Raw genomic sequence first — 15,784 nt, forward strand, 5'->3', positions numbered from 1 at the left:
TGATAGCGCCCTGCGGGAGTTCTTTGTATGGTTCGCGGAATCACTTTTCCGCTTGTCTCTCACGCCTATCTCCCCTCTCAGGGGGGGAGCTCCAAGCTACCAGGTATTTATTCTCTGTTCTACTGTAATGGCTACGATTTTGTGTGGGATCACAACTGCTGTGTCATTTGTCTCTAAGGATGCAAGCAGACCGAGCGTCGTTGCTTCTTTTTGTGTGGAATGACAGTCCCCCTGACGCGAGGGTTGCTGTCAAGATGCCGCTGTCGGTGGTGGTCGCATGATTACACCGAGGTGTTGGCGGTGCTTGTGGTACAGTGGTGCTTTGACGGGTTTCGTCATGATATCGGCAGGCATGTCTTTGCTGCCTATGCGCTGCACTGCTACCGTTTGGTTTTGTGTGACATCCTGCGAGTAATGATATCGTATGTCGATACACTTTCTTCGTTTGGTTGGTGCTTTTTGCCTAGCTATGTGCTCAGCTGCTGTGTTGTCTATGCAAAGGGGAAGTTCTGTTGTGTAAATGCCTATTTCTGTCAACGTGTTGCGAAGCCAGATGGCATGTGTTGCAGTTTCTGCTGCGGCAATGTATTCAGCCTCGCATGTGCTCTTCGCAACGATCGGTTGTTGTTTTGCTTGCCAGTAAACCGTGAAGTCATTGAGTGTGACTATTGTTCCTGAGAATGATTTTCTTGTTTGGTCATCATTGGCGAAGTCTGCATCTGAGTATGCTGTGATTTTTGTGTCTTTCGTTGTGTTATATGGCATTAGGATGCCGTGGTCAGCTGTGCTATGGAGGTAATTAGTGAGGCGCTTGAGCAGACGTCAGTGCCGTGCCGTGGGTTTCTTTAAGGCTCGTGCTAGTGCTGCTGCTGGGAATGCTATGTCGGGTCTTGTGCTGTCCGCGATATATCTTTTTTCTCCAAGTGCTTTTCTGTACAGTTGTACCATGTCGGTGCGCAGGACTTCGTGGTCATGGGAAGGGTCCATACTTGTGCCGTAAAGGTACGGTGTTGATATGGAGTTGCTGTCCTCTATTCGCATGAGTTGTGCTACTTGTTGTATGTGCTGCGGTTGTGATAGGTGTATCCCTTTTGAGCTCTATTAAACATGCCAATTTAAGTATGACTTGGGCCTCCCCAGTCTTTTGGTTCGGTATTTGGATGTGAGCACTGTGTGCAGTTCGTCATTAAGTTTGGCGTCTGTGGCCGCTGACAAAAGTCGTCCATGCTTATGGCTATCATAATGAGTTCGTTGTTTCGCTTTTTTGTAAATAGGGATGGATCGCATTTGAGCTGTCGGTATCCGTGGTTTGCAAGGTGTTTATGAAGGTTTTTGCTGTACGTGTGTGCGGCCGGTGGTGTTCTGTATATGTTTCCTTTCAGTCTCCCTGTGGTGTTTTTATGCTTGTATGTGCCGTCGAATTGTGGTGGTTGCCACACATATACAGGTTTATGGTGATCATATTGCTCATGAAGGTATGCTCCATTTATGTCATAATGCTCTAGGAACATTTTTTGTTTGGCTGCCAGTGCAAATAATGTGCGGATAGTCGTTTTGTCTGCCATGAATGTTGCCGCTGCTTCAGGTTCATAGTGTGTGTGGGGGACCATCAGGTCTCCTCTCGCTGAGCACCGGGCTTTCCTTGTGATGCCCTTTGTGGCTGGGTTAATTTTGTATCTGTACGTTATTGTCATCGGAATTATTTCATTCCTTGGTGTGTTCGTAGCTGGTTCATCCCATGCAATCGTTTTCATGCGATCGAGCTGTTGTAACTCGCTGTTATGTGCCTTTGCCCATTCCGTTGCGTCCGGATAGCTGCGGGCTTGTGATGTGGAGCGCGGTGGCAGAGTTGTTGTGTTGATTGCTTGTGGAATGTGTTGGCGCTTTCTCTGGGTTTTGAATACTGCAGCTGTGGTGACGCAAGGGTCGGATGTTCTGTAGTACGGTTTTAATTTTTTCGAGCGTACTTTTTGTTTTTGTTTGGTGTACAAATTGTATATTTGTATATGTTCGTCATCGATACCGTAGAGGTATCTGGCCGGATGCGCTCGTAATTGCAGTTTCGTTTTCTGTGGTTTCAATATGAGTACGAACCCAAGTTGTCCAAAGATGAAGATGTGCTTGATTTTGGGGGGTGCACCATGCCATAGCGTGTGCGGTAAATTTTGTGTTGCGTAGTGATATGTGATGTTATATTTGAAAATAGCATCTGTGACTGCGTCTTGCTAATGGTTCTGGCTAAGTCTGCTGTGTGCTAGCGCTGCCCTTGCGCTGTTCATTATAGTGCGATTAATGCGTTCTGCCAAAGAGTTCTCTTGCGTGGTGTACGGTGTGGTCGGTCTAAATTGAATTCCTCTGTATGTGAGGTACAACTGGACGCTGGATGCGAGGTATTCTTTGGCGTTGTCTGTTGTTAGCAATTTAGGGTAGTATCCTAGTCTGTTGGCTACCTGTTGGATTGCGTTTGTGAGTGTTTGTGGGACTTGCGCGCGATTGTTGAGTAAACTGACCCATGCATATCGTGTTGCTGTGTCTATCAATGTCATGAAGTATTTGCTATTGTGTGTGGATGTGGGTTTTATGGGACCACAGACGTCAGAGGAGAGACTGTGCCCTATATTTTTAGTATGTTGTGCTCGGTTGTGCAGTTTCCGTGCGGTTTTGCCATCTATGCATCCTGTGCATGTTATTTGGTGCTTAGAGGCGTAAACGGACTTCGGCAGGGGGGGTAACATTCTATGCTTTGACATTGCGCTGATTGTCTTTGGATGTATGTGTCCGAGACGTAGATGCCAATCATGGAGGGCGGTCTGTGCCGGTGAGGGGTAATGGTGGCTGTTCTTTGGTTGGGCCATGTTACGTAATTGTAATCTGGCTTGTGGTCGTGGTGCTATGTGAGAAGTATGTGGGGTTTCTGTGGGGGCCGTTTTCCCTTTTTTGAGGTGGGTGGGCTTGTTTTGTAGTCTTGGCTCCTGTGGTTTGCTCGTGTGCGGTATGGTTCTTGCGTTGTGGGCATGGGATATGTTATGTGGGTCAAGGCAGTACTGTCCGTTTTTGTATGTCGCTGTGATAGTGGGTTCGGGCTGCGCTTGAGGTGCGTGGACTGTCGCTTTATATCTAGTGAATGTTACGTCACCATATTTCGCTAGGTCGTGGACACTGATTAAGTTGAGCGGAATGTTTGGTGAGTGTACTGCTGGTATTGTGATCTTCTTACTCTTCTGTTGGATCAGTATTTGTCCCTTGTGTGTGATGGAGTGATGTTTGCCGTCAGCCGTTTGCGTTAGTGTACCGTTGGTTGGGAGCAACGTTGCATGAGGTTTGGCCACGTGCATGGGGTGCGCTCCGGAATCTATGATGGAGGGTTGCTTACCTTCGGTTTCGTCTTCGGTATGCTGTGTTATGGCTGCCTCAATGTTTGCCATACATATGGCAAGATCTTCAATGTTGTTGTTTCCCCCATGGTTCTCTTCATAAGTGTGAGGTTGCTCTTGTGATGTGATTTGTATCGTGTTGGCTTTATATTGATGACGTTGGTTGTTGCGTGTATAGCACTCATTTGTGTTATGCGTGATGCTCCCATGCCAAGCGCACCATGCTCCGTTTCATCCTTGTGGTTTGGGATAATTTTTCCGGCTGCTATTTGGTCTGCTAAATTGGCGTGGCTGATATGTGCGCCATTGTTGGCGAGGTTGGTTTGAGCGCCATTGTGGTCGGGGTTTGTATTCGGGCTTGGGTGTTACGTTTCTTGTCGATGTGGGTTCAATCCGTAAGGGGTTGGTGGTCGTCGTTTGCATTCTTTGTTGCATGATCAGAACTTGCTGTATATGATTTTGATACGCGCGAATGCTGTTGTGTGGATTTCCGGCCATTAGGAGTGCCAGATTGCTGAGATCGGGATGTTGTACGAGGCCGTGTATCATATAATTGATGGTTGTACGTTCGGCTGCTATATTGGGGTAGTCGGCTATGATCATCTTGTGTCTGATGGTTTGATGTTTAGCGACATAGTCGCCGAAATCATCTCCTGGTTGAAATGTAGTGTTGTGCGCTTGGGCATCTAGTACTTCGTGGTGTTCGATACTTGTTTCATGAACATTAGCTTTGATTATTGCGCATATGGTGTGTGGCTGTTGGCGAAGGATGGTGGGTGGTAGCATCGGGATAGGGTCCGGGCTGATACTTCTCATTATGGCTGTTTTGATGTTGTCGGCATTTTGTTGCTGTTGTTGGGATAGAGCAGGGTCGTTGGTAGGGGTGGGTGGCGATTCTACGAGTTCTTCAGCGTTGATCGTGCGTGCATAAATGTGTAGCGCGTCGTACCAAAATGTATAATTGGTTTTTGTGAGGGTTGGTAGATGGTTATGTTGGTGAGTCATATTGGTTCCTTGTGTGTTGTCTCGTGGTTGTTCGTTATCAGATTCGTTGATTAGCGCTGAGGCGTAAAGTTCGTTTGATTTTTCTTGTCTGTCGCGGGCGTCGGCCCGTCTTGTGGCCCTCTTGGCGCGATCCGTTTGGGGATCCGTGGTGGGTTTTGCGCGTTAGTGGTCGTTGGTGCCCAAAACCTATGGTTCGCTGAATCACTTTTCCGCTTGTCTCTCACCCCTATCCCCCCTCTCAGGGGGGGCTCCAAGCTACCAGGTATTTATTCTCTGATCTACTGTAATGGCTCCGATTTTGTGTGGAATCACACTTTGGAACCAGTGATGCAAGAAAAGTGGCTTTAAAAAGTCGAAATTCAAATTTTCTTATAGTGCCGGGTTCGATATAGAGCCGTTTTCGTCGCACGGCCACAGGTCAGCACTATATTACCAATACAGGAAATGTTAGTATGGGTGGCCACCCATACTAGAATCACACTCCGAAAAGTTATCAAATTTTAATAAAGTTGTAGTATGGCTGGCCACCATACAGCAAAAATGAAATCTTGTCGCGCGACAACCATACTAGAATCACACCCATATCACCACCCAAGACATTACCAAAAATCACCATACCGCAATGTATTACACGTGCGAACCGAAATGCTTTGTATGACACGTGGCGATCAAAATGCAATCTATTACACGTTACACTGTTGGACATTAATTAATGCATATTCTGAACACTACATATTTAACTATGATTTAATTAATGTCGAGCAGTACCATCATTAGAACAATGGTACAAGAGGGTTCCCCATATATTGGAACAGGTACCTAATTATGAATCAAGACAAAAATGGCGTATTTTAAGCCAAATCTAGATTGCCAACTCAAAGAAGGCCAGAACTCAAGTTTACAGAAAATGCAGACATGCCTCTGTCCACCTAATGCCGGAACCACGTAGCCCATTTGATAACGCAGAGTGTAAGCTTTCCATACATACAAAAAGGCGGACTTCTTCCTTGTTCCTCCAAAATACGGGCTTTCAAAGAAGTTGATGCACAAACGCATGTTTTCCTCAGCCACAAAAACCCGCCAGGTGCTTATCCCTTATTGTTCCACACCCTCTCACCTCTTCCACATACCGAACTTCCGTCTGAGACACCAACCAACATGGGAATCGCGAAGAACCGGTCAGCACGCTCTCAACGCCTCAAACAGCAGGCATTCATTGCGGCGCAAAAGGCGGGGCGTCATTCCGCACTGGAGCTTTAAATAGCCGGATGGCATTGTCCACTTTTCACCGCCATTACCACACACATTCCACTCAAACAATTGCCAATCCTGCTCCCAGGCAGGGACGCCGACCAGCACTAAGGGGTGAGGAAGAAAACAGTATTGTCGAAACTGTCGTAAAGTACGCACGACGTGGGTACCCCCTTTCGCGAGAAGACCTCTTAGACTGCGTTGAACTATTCTGTCAAACTTTTAGCGTGGAACGGAGAGCAGCTCTGCCGTTTTTGAACTGTCGTCCTTCGAAAAAATATGCCAGTGGCTTCGAGGCTCGGCACAAAAACAGGATCAAGTTCGGAAGAGTGTCCCGCCAAGAAAGCAAACGATTTTCCTCTACAAACGCAAACAACTTGACAACCTACTTTGTCGAGATCGAAGCTGTCATAAAAAATAACAACATTGACCCACAAAGACTGGCAAACCTGGACGAATCTGGACTCAATCCAGATAGGGACAGGCTAGGGTCGACCAAACGGAAGCACTATGGCACGCGCTCTACAAAGCTTGAGAGCAAGCTTCCTGAGTTTACCTACATAAACCGGATAACGTTGATGCCGATTGTTTTTGCGGATGGAAGCTACGCCAAACCAGTTTTTATTTTCAGAGGTAAAAAGCTACAGTATCGAGTCATTGAAAAAGACGGGCTCGAGATGATTGAGACAATTGCAGACTGCTTACCGCGACTCAGCCGTATTTTTATGCGTGAGGAGGGGAGAGGAGTAGACAAGCAAGTGTTTGTGAACTGGGCAAGACTTTTCGTAGATGAGGTTGCAGACCTCACTCGTGACGGCCGCAGGGTATTGCTTCTGTACGACGGTTACAGAAGCCATATGTCCTATGAAGCCCTAAAAGTCCTCGATGATGGGAATGTGATTGCCTTTGGAATACCAGCACACACAAGTGGCACCACGCATCCACTTGATGTGGGCGTGTCTGGTCCATTTAAAGCAACAACCAACCGTCTATTGAATGAGATGTCCCCTACATTGGAGAAAAATGTATTCGACGTCTTTGATCTTTGCAAAATGATGAGAGAAGCATACTGTCTTTCCTTTACAATGCAAAATATCAGTTAGGCGTTTGCTAAATGTGGTTTGTGTCCGCTAGATCCCGGAAGGGTGTTAGGCACGTCGAGGCCATTATCCGAAAGCTGTCCATCCGTTTTTAAGAATGCAGATGAGATGGCCATAATGTTGGAGGAGAGGAGGGAGAAGAGGAGGGAAAGACAGGGAGTATTACCCGTGGTTTTTAAAAGGGGGTTTGTGGACACGAGGGCAGGCTTGCAGTTGACATCACCGGGTGTCATGCGTGCAATTTTATTCAAGGAGGACATGGAAAGGGGGAGGAGAGAGCCGAAGTATGTGAAGTCAGTGACGAGCGAGGCCAAGCTTGCTATTGAATCACGCCGTAAGCGTGCAGATCGTCGTCAATTGGAACACCGCGCTGCACTGTTGCGCTCATCACTGTACGATGAGCCATACAAGATGCCGCGACCTCTGAAGGTTCGTCGCAAAATTTCGGCAGAGCGGACAGTGTTGAATAAGGCTTCACGTATTGGAATGTGTAATTAGACAGATGAGGAGCAGCGTCGTCATCCGATTAATAATCTGTCGGTTGATCAGTGGGAGCTTGAAGCTAATGGAGAGATTTGATAGACTTTTTGCTTCAAATAAATGATCGTGTATGACGGTTTTCATGCGCCGTTTTCCACTATTAGGGACATTTCGGACGTATTTGATGTTTTTGTGGATATATGGCAGAAAATACTTCTGTTTGTCTTTATTCCCTGCTATTTGTTGCTGCCATTGAAACGGCTGTATGATGTCGAGGGCAAAAAGAATTGGTTCAAAAGAGTGACCAGAAGGAGATTTTCCATTTAAATTTGTATTTCGTTCCATTTTAGGGCAACCCTGTTGTAATCCGAAACTCTGCGTCCTTAGGACGCGATTCTGGAACATTACACTGTCGGACATTAATTAATGTATATTATAGACACTTTATAGTTAACATTAATATTTAACTATTATTTATTTAATGTCGAGCAGTACAGCGTCACTTCTATAGAAGACTACAGTTAGTAAAAGGGACCAATATTGCTGGAGCGGGGGAATTCGATCTCAGGTGTATTGTCAAAGACCCCCGGATCAGTTTTTATGAGTAAAAAAGAGGATATGTCCGTCTGAACCACGGATTGGACCCCTGAGAGCGCAGGGCACATTGAACTCTGCCCAACGTGTGACAAATTGTTGCGCAGCACACGCCTCGTTTTTCAAGAATCAACTTCACAAGTGCCACGATTTTGCGCTGCTCGCTCACCGAAGGCAGGAAAACCTCCTCATCGCTGTCTTCCAGGCAGTCCGGCGCGATGTTTGTCGCACGCATAGAGTGCAGCAACGTCGTGTCGTCCACGTTTTCTACAGTATCTTGCTCCAACGGGTGGTCTAGCAAAAATGCTAATGACATCCTTTTCTCTTCCGGCACAGCATCGTTAAGCATTGTCTCTAATAAAACTCTTTCCTCCTCAGCGTCACGCTCACCATCCATCTATGTTGCTATGTTATGATTAGGGCTGGCCCTTGTTTGCATTCTTATGTGTGATGTGCATGTCTCATAATTTGAGTTTTTTATGAGTAAAACAAGTTTGACCGTGGCCGGGGAAGATATTCTATAGTCGTTAGCATGAAAGAGCTCATTGGGGCTCAAAAAGGGGCACGTAGACCAATCGTGTTGATACTGAAGGGGTTATTCGATAAAGAGTCATTCTTATACATATAGAGGCGACACTGTACCATCATCAGTACAGTGGTACTGTACTCCGAAACTCTGCGTCCTTAGGACGCCATCTTGGAACATTACACTGTCGGACATTAATTAATTCATATTATGAACACTATATATTTATCGTTAATATTTAACTATTATTTAATTAATGTGGAGCAGAACGTGGCGACAAAACTGTAATGTATCACTGGTGGCGACCGAAATGTAATGTATCATTCGTGGGGACCAAAATGTAATGTAATACACGTGGCGACCAACCTGCAATCTATTACACGTGGGGGCGGATGTGCAACGCTGTATACCTGGCAACCATATCTAGTATGACTCGCCAGTCACACTAGAAATGACAGGCATGTCGTCCGACATAGGTATGATACATTTATGTAATGTAATACACGTGGCAACCATGGTACCGGTCAAGCCATCTACTGTAGTAATGGCTGATTGTGTAATGTTTCCAGATCGCGTCCTAAGGACGCGGCGCTGAGCAGTACCATTGTTCTAATGATGGTACCGGTCAAGCCGTCTGCCTGTAATAGTCGTGTGAAAAGGGCACTTTTCATGGATGAAATAATTTCCTCACGCATATCGATTCGAGGCCAGCGGTGGTCCGCTATAGAGACCGACCGGGCCGCTCGCGTACGGTGCCCTCTCCCTAATTGCACCGGCGTCGCCGTCGGGCGCGCGCGCCCGACAGCGAACGGCGTGCCCTCTCCTTAATTACGCCGGCGGCGCGCCTTCCGGACAGCGAACTGCATGCCTCTCTCTTCTCGCGAAGAGAGGTCCCTAGTACGCCGAGAGGAAGCAACTTTTTTACGCGGTCAACAGCGCGAGACCAAGGCTCACACGCCCGCTCGTATCATGGACCTTTGGACTACCGCCAAGGCTGAGTGCGACGCCTGGCTCGCCGCCGGCGCCAAGATCAAGAAGGGAGCCGAGCCCGAAGACGCCGGCATCACGGCCGACATGATGTCGATCTACGGCGAGATCGCCGGGCGGTATTCTCTCAACCTTCAAGTGGAGCTGTCTCGCCTCCCCTACGAGCCCGTCGTGCCAGGTATCAACGTGTTCCAGGGCGGCTTCTTCCGCAACACGCAGCGCTACCACGGGTGCCGAGAAGAGGGCTGTTGAGGGAAAGGTCGCCCTTCTAGCTGCGTGGGCGCAGATCCTGGGTGAGTACGCCAGTCGCGTGCTCGCCGTGCGCATCGAGTTCTACCACAACTCGGTGAAAGATCCCGTCGCCGCTAAGCTGAACCAAGAAATGTAAGAGGAGGACTCGTACCGTCCGGCGAACGAGTCGCTGGACGCCCGCGCCAGGCAGATCGATGGCCTGCGCGAGAGGCAACTGATGAAGGCCTTCGCCGCCCTCGCCGCTAGCAACGCTGTCAAGCGCGGCAAGGGGGGTGGCAAGGCTGACGAGAAGTAATGCCTCGGCCTCTTTGGCGGCGCACGCAACAGGGGGCCGCCTCATGGAAGTCACTGGGGGCCTCGACCTACCTCGCTAGACAGATCGCGTTCGGAATACACGATCCACCTGTTATTCCGTTCACATCTGGCGAGGTTTTAGGCGAACTACCCCAGGCAGCCGAGGATCTAGCGTTTGGGCTGGAGGAATTGGCGAAAGGATGCGTCGAGGATATCTACGAGGCACTCGGCGCGTCCTACGTCCGCAACGCAGTCGCGAGAGGCTACATGGTGAGCAGTTCTTTCGTGGTATGGCAAGACGGCTCGGAGGGAAGGAAGGGGCGCTTTGTGGTTAACTTTGCTAAGCAGAGCCAGCATTGGGAGAAGGGCAGCGTCAGGATGGGGACGCTTCCCGCGTACGCGTTTGAGCTTCAAGCGGGCGACCACATGCTCAGCTTCGACATCAAGGCAGGCTACCGCCATTTCCGCCTCGCCCCACAGATGAGAGACATGTTTATCTTCCGGTACAACGGGCCTTTCTACCGGTGCGTCGCGCTCCCCTTCGGATGGGGACGGTCGCCCATGTGGTTCACAAGGTTCATGAAACCACTTGTCGAGGCGTTGCGTTTGGCGCACCGGCTGCGGGTGCTACCATACCTGGACGACTTCCTGATCTGTCCCAGCCCGCTGGGCACGGTCGCTTCGCTCGCGGACTGCTTCGCCGCACGCAAGACCATCGAGGCTTAGCTGGAGGATCTTGGTCTGGTCTGGCACCCCACCAAGGGCGAGTGGGTGAGCAGCACGCGCGTGGAGCGCCTCGGCGTCGTCATTGACACGGTGCTGGAAAAGTTCTTCATCGCACCGCGCAAGATCGCCAAGGTGCGCCACATGGCGAAGCACCTGATATTCGAGAGCACGCGCGGCCGTCGCTGGGTGTCAGTGGCGCGTCTGCGCAGCTTCGTCGGGCTCTGTGTCCCCTTGACGCTCGCGATGCCGTTCGCGCGATTCTACACTCGCTCCCTCTACTGGGATATGAACAGCAACGGCGGCGACGTCAGTAACGTTTACCCGGAGCGCGCCAAGGCGCGAGGGCAAAGTGCGCCGCATGCTGCCAGCCTGCAACGCTGCGAAGCAATCCGCCCTCTGGTTTAAAAAGGGCAGCTCGAGGAGGCGCGCGATGTCGTCTCTCCCATCAGGGGATATGGGACCTTCGAACCTGGTGCCAGCTCACCAGTGCCGAGTGCGAGGGTCGCCCGCTCCGCCCGGTCGCGTCGCCAGCGATGACGCTCCATACCGACGCGGCCGATGTCGGGTACCGTGGCACCTTGGGACCGGCTGAGAAGGCCGGTTCTCCGGGGTTGTGGGCAGCTCAAGGCGTGTGGGACTGGCAGTCGCGCGCAGAGAGCATCTCGTATCGAGAGCCTCGCGCCGTGCGCATGCTCCTGACGAAGACGTCGCGGGAACACGAGCCCTCCTTTGGCGCGCGCCTCAGGCACATGGGTGTCAGCACTGTCGGCTTACAGTGCGACAACACCGCGACTGTGCACGTTACCAACGCCATGGTCAGCGCAAGCCGGCTGATGATGAGGGAGTTGCGGCTGCTCAAGCGCGAGCTCCACCGCCTCAAGGTCCACATCGATGCGCGATGGCTCCCGTCCGTCCTAAACAAATACGCCGACGCGCTTTCGCGCAGGTTCCCGCGTGGCGATCTCCGGATACGCCGCTCGCTGCGGCGTTCCGTCGCGGATGGCATGAGGGCGCCCGCGACGGAGTTCCCCTACCGACCATTGGGCGAGAACCCCGTGTTCTTGCGCCGCAAGAGCATGGCCGAGCTGCTGACGCCCTGGGTCATCAGCGAGACGCGAGTGCTGCCCTCCTATCGACCTGCTGCCCGCGACTGTGCAGAAGCTGCGCCACTCGGGATGCCCGGCAGTGCTACTGATGCCGGACTGGCCTGCCCAAGCGTGGCACTCAGCCGCGCTCCAGCTCTCGACGCACGCTCTCCGTCTGCCACACCCGCCTCATATGGCGTGGGACGGAGCCCGCACGCTGAATAAGGAATGGAGCCTGCTGCTCCTGGAGATAAACTTGCCCCCGGATCCCGGCCGTTGGCACGACCTTGGCCCGCTGGAGGAACTCCAGCAGCCGCGGAATACGGCGCCTTCATCTCGGGCGCGCTAACCGAGCGCTACGCAGATGGTCCTCGGGGCTTGCAGCGAGTTACTCGCTTACTACGGGATTTCGGAATGAACTATCGCATCGCCGTCACGAAGTCCTCCAAGTGGAAATGCTACGTGCAATTCTGCGTGGCCGACGGCCTGCATCCCCTGCCTGCTACTGAGGCACACTTGCTAGGCTACATCGGCTGGCTCGCAGAGCAGCGTGAACGGAAACTCCGCGCTGTTTCCCACGCGTCTCTCGCTGGTTACCTTTCCGCGGTGCGCACCACCCACCTCTCTGTCTTAGGTGAGGAGATGCCACCGCATCCTACGGTGAAGGCCGCGTGTCTTGCATACAAGGCGTGGGAGGAGACCGCGTTCCCGGCCGCGAGTCGCCGCCTAGGTCTACCTCCCGATGTTGTCAAGGAAACCTGGGCACTCGGCATGTCCACCGACGACCTGGGTACATTACGAGACGCCTCTATGGTCGTCGTCGCATACTCTCTGTCGGGACTCCTCGACTCTTCCGTCGTTAGCATAGCTACATCCGACGTTCGGCTCACGGCGTCAGGTATCGACGTTCTCCTCAGCTTTGTGAAGGGGAAACCTGCGTCGCGGGAGTCGCCCATCTCTCTTCACTCGTCCGACTGTGGGGACGGGCTCCTCGACCTGCTGCACCGTTGGCGGACCGCCGTGGCACGCACTCGCGGTTCTTCGCGATGCCAGGGGACGCCCCTTCCTAGCGAGCAGGGCTGCTATATGACGCTTTGCTACGCGTGCTTTATCTCGTGCGCCACACAGCACCCGCCGGGTGTCGCTACGGCGCGCATTCTCTGCCGATCAGCGCACATACCGTGCAGGTTCTGCTCGGGATACCGCTGGAGATTGGCATGGCACGGTTCGGATGGGGCCCTCACAGCGAGCCGATGGCGAAGTTGTACTTTGACCGCACGATCAGATTGTGTCCCGCCTCACTATGGTTCTTCGGGGACAGCAGAGTGCGCAGCTTGTGACATCTCTGACTGCAGTCCCGGTTTCCAGTGGCCTTGACGGCCACCCGCACCTTGTTTGCGTATGGGCGCCTGCGTTGACGCACCTACATTTAGTCTTTCGTCGTGTGGAAAGGGTTTTCATGGATGAAAAAATTTCCTCACGCATAGCGATTCGAGGCCAGCGGTGGTCCGCTGTAGGGACCGACCGGGCCGCTCGCGTACGGTGCCCTCTCCCTAATTGCACCGGCGTGGCTGTCGGGCGCGCGCGCCCGACAGCGAACGGCGTGCCCTCTCCTTAATTACGCCGGCGGCGCGCGCGCCTAACAGCGAACGGCATGCTTTTCTCTTCCCCACCCACCCACTACCTTCTGCATACTTTCGACCAGCCACTCTCTTCGGTGTATTCTACTTTACGGGTCCTTGTCTACTTTACGAGCGGTCCTGGCCGAGTAAGGTGATTCCGTACCCGCTCAGGCCCACCTTGTCAATAAACAAACACTTTTCTAATGTGAAAAATCTCCAGGGAAACAACCTGCCAGGCGTGTACTTCATGTCTTCCTGCAGTTGTCTCCGTCCAGATTAATTGTTTACCTCAAAACAGTGCTCCTTGTACAGGCCTTATGAGACCGTCGCCACTCCCTCCCTCGTTGCGACATGAGCACGCGGCCCCTGACACCTCTAGGCCCTTCCCGACTCAAGATCGGCGTCGAATGTCGAAGAGGTCCTCGTCGCGCACCTACACCGCGCACGCTCATTCGCTCCGTTTAGTACCATGCGCTGCCCACTGGCACTCGCTCCCCGTCGTAGAGTGGGGGACGTAGCCCAGCCGCCCACTCTCGTCTTGAAGACTGTGGTACAACTCTCCTCAAACCCTAGCGGGCGAGAGGCTCGGAGGATGAGCCGAGGGAGCTCGCGACGCGAGACATGCAGCGCGCGGTAACCGATCGGACGAGCTCGCGAAAAGGGAGTGGCTCACTGGCCGGTTACGCGCAGTCGCCCCGTGGTGCGTGAACGGGAGCGACCGGTAACGGGTTAGAAGCCAGCGCGCGCGGCGGACAACCGAAAACGGACGTACGTAGGCGCAAAAGGGGCGGGGGCGAGCTTGCCCCAGTTTACTGGTGGGGACGGGTGTCAGGTCTTAACCCCTCAGAGGGACGCCTCGGACACCTGTCCTAGTGTACAGTACCTGCCGCCTAGTGCGTACCAGGTACTGTACGCAATTAAAAAAACTAGCGCCTCAATTCCTAATTACCGCGCGGACGCTGCAGGTACACGTGTGTACTACTGTACACACGCGCTGCTTACAGACTACCGCACGGATGCCACGTGTGCTAGCGTACACGCGTAATACTAGGAAACTACCGCTTGGCCCACACGTGCACTACTGTACACGTACGCCAGATTACGATCACTCGGCACGAGCGCGCTCCCTACACGTGGGCACACCCGCCCATGTGTACACCGTGCACGGCCGCACGGATAATATTCTCCCCGCACGCGCGTCCGTCGTTATACTACAAAGACCTCCCGCGGCCCTGTGTCCCTGGGGGTGTTTACGGATTAGACGGGATTGGATATCGGTCCACACGTGTAATTCATGGCATTTTGGTCGCCACGTGTTATATAATGTATTTTAGCTCACACGTGTAATACATTGCGTTTTTGTCGCACGACAAGATTTTATATAAGCTGTATGGGTGGCCAGCCATACTAGATTCGACCTCCAGAAAATTAGCAAAAATTAAATTAGTTGCTGTATGGCTGGCCATCCATACAGCATTTGTAAATCTTGTCGCGTGACAGCCATTGCATTTCACACAAAAGAACTTGCCTGCACATGCAGGCGTGCGCGATGTACCTCGATACTTTTGAGAGCCCCCGCAGGGCTATGTAGTCCAGAAATCCCCCACTATAACTCAACAAACTTTACTTATATATCCTTTGCCAATATATCGTGGAATCGGCTATGTCTTTAAGCCCCAATGTCACAATGCCCAGTTTACAGTACACTAGGGTGCAGTAATAAGTCTGCAAATAAAATACCCAATGCATTAAACAAGAACACCAACTCAGGGGTCGTGTGCGAAGACCGTTGTACGTAGGAGTTCTCCGCGTAATTGCTTGACAGTGTCAGCCATTAACTCATACATATTGTAATTAGACATTTTGTAGTTAGTAAATAATTAAGGCTAATATTTAAGGATCAATTATTTAACGCACAATGTCTACCATCATCCGGACAATGGTGTTTCGAAACCCCGCGTCCTAAGGACGCGATTTTGTTGCTTGACAGTGTCAGACATTATTTAAACCCCTACTCCCCTAATCCCCTAATTAGAAATATTGTAATTAGGAGCACTCACGGTCAATTGTGTCATGCGTGTAATGCATGCAGTTGGAGTGTGAGTCCGAGTTGCGAACAGCGTTTAGTAAAGCTTGATGATGGATGCAAAATCGAAGAACAATGAACACAAATATGAAACCAATGATTGTCTCCGCACCGCTGCACACACTACATGCCGTACTGTCACTATGTGGGCAGAAAGAAATGTTGGAAGCCTTTATTCACCAGCACCACTTGCCACAAGCAAAAAGTATTGACGAGTCACATCAACGGCAGGAAAATACACCTCATTGACCAAATCTCTTTAACAATGAACTCTGGACGATTCGTGGGTAGGCTGTTCGCTGTGGAGTGACGTGTCTCCCAATCCTAGAAGCAGTCCTTATATAGTCTTCCGTCGGTACTATGATATTTGGAAACGTGTTTCTGCTTTTCTTTTGTTGCAGA

The 15,784-nt window shown here is 51.5% G+C and overlaps 1 protein-coding gene across 1 annotated transcript; it reads right to left on the bottom strand.

Moving 5' to 3' along the window:
• Positions 1–249: 249 nt before the first annotated feature.
• CHC_T00002373001 (hypothetical protein) lies at positions 250–765 on the bottom strand. Its single transcript, XM_005713405.1, has one exon. The coding sequence runs from the start codon at positions 763–765 to the stop codon at positions 250–252; it is 516 nt and encodes a 171-aa protein (XP_005713462.1).
• Between the last annotated feature and the right edge of the window lie 15,019 nt (positions 766–15,784).

The sequence above is a fragment of the Chondrus crispus genome, genomic scaffold (assembly GCF_000350225.1).
Source record: "Chondrus crispus Stackhouse genomic scaffold, scaffold_136, whole genome shotgun sequence".
Classification (NCBI taxonomy): domain Eukaryota; phylum Rhodophyta; class Florideophyceae; order Gigartinales; family Gigartinaceae; genus Chondrus; species Chondrus crispus.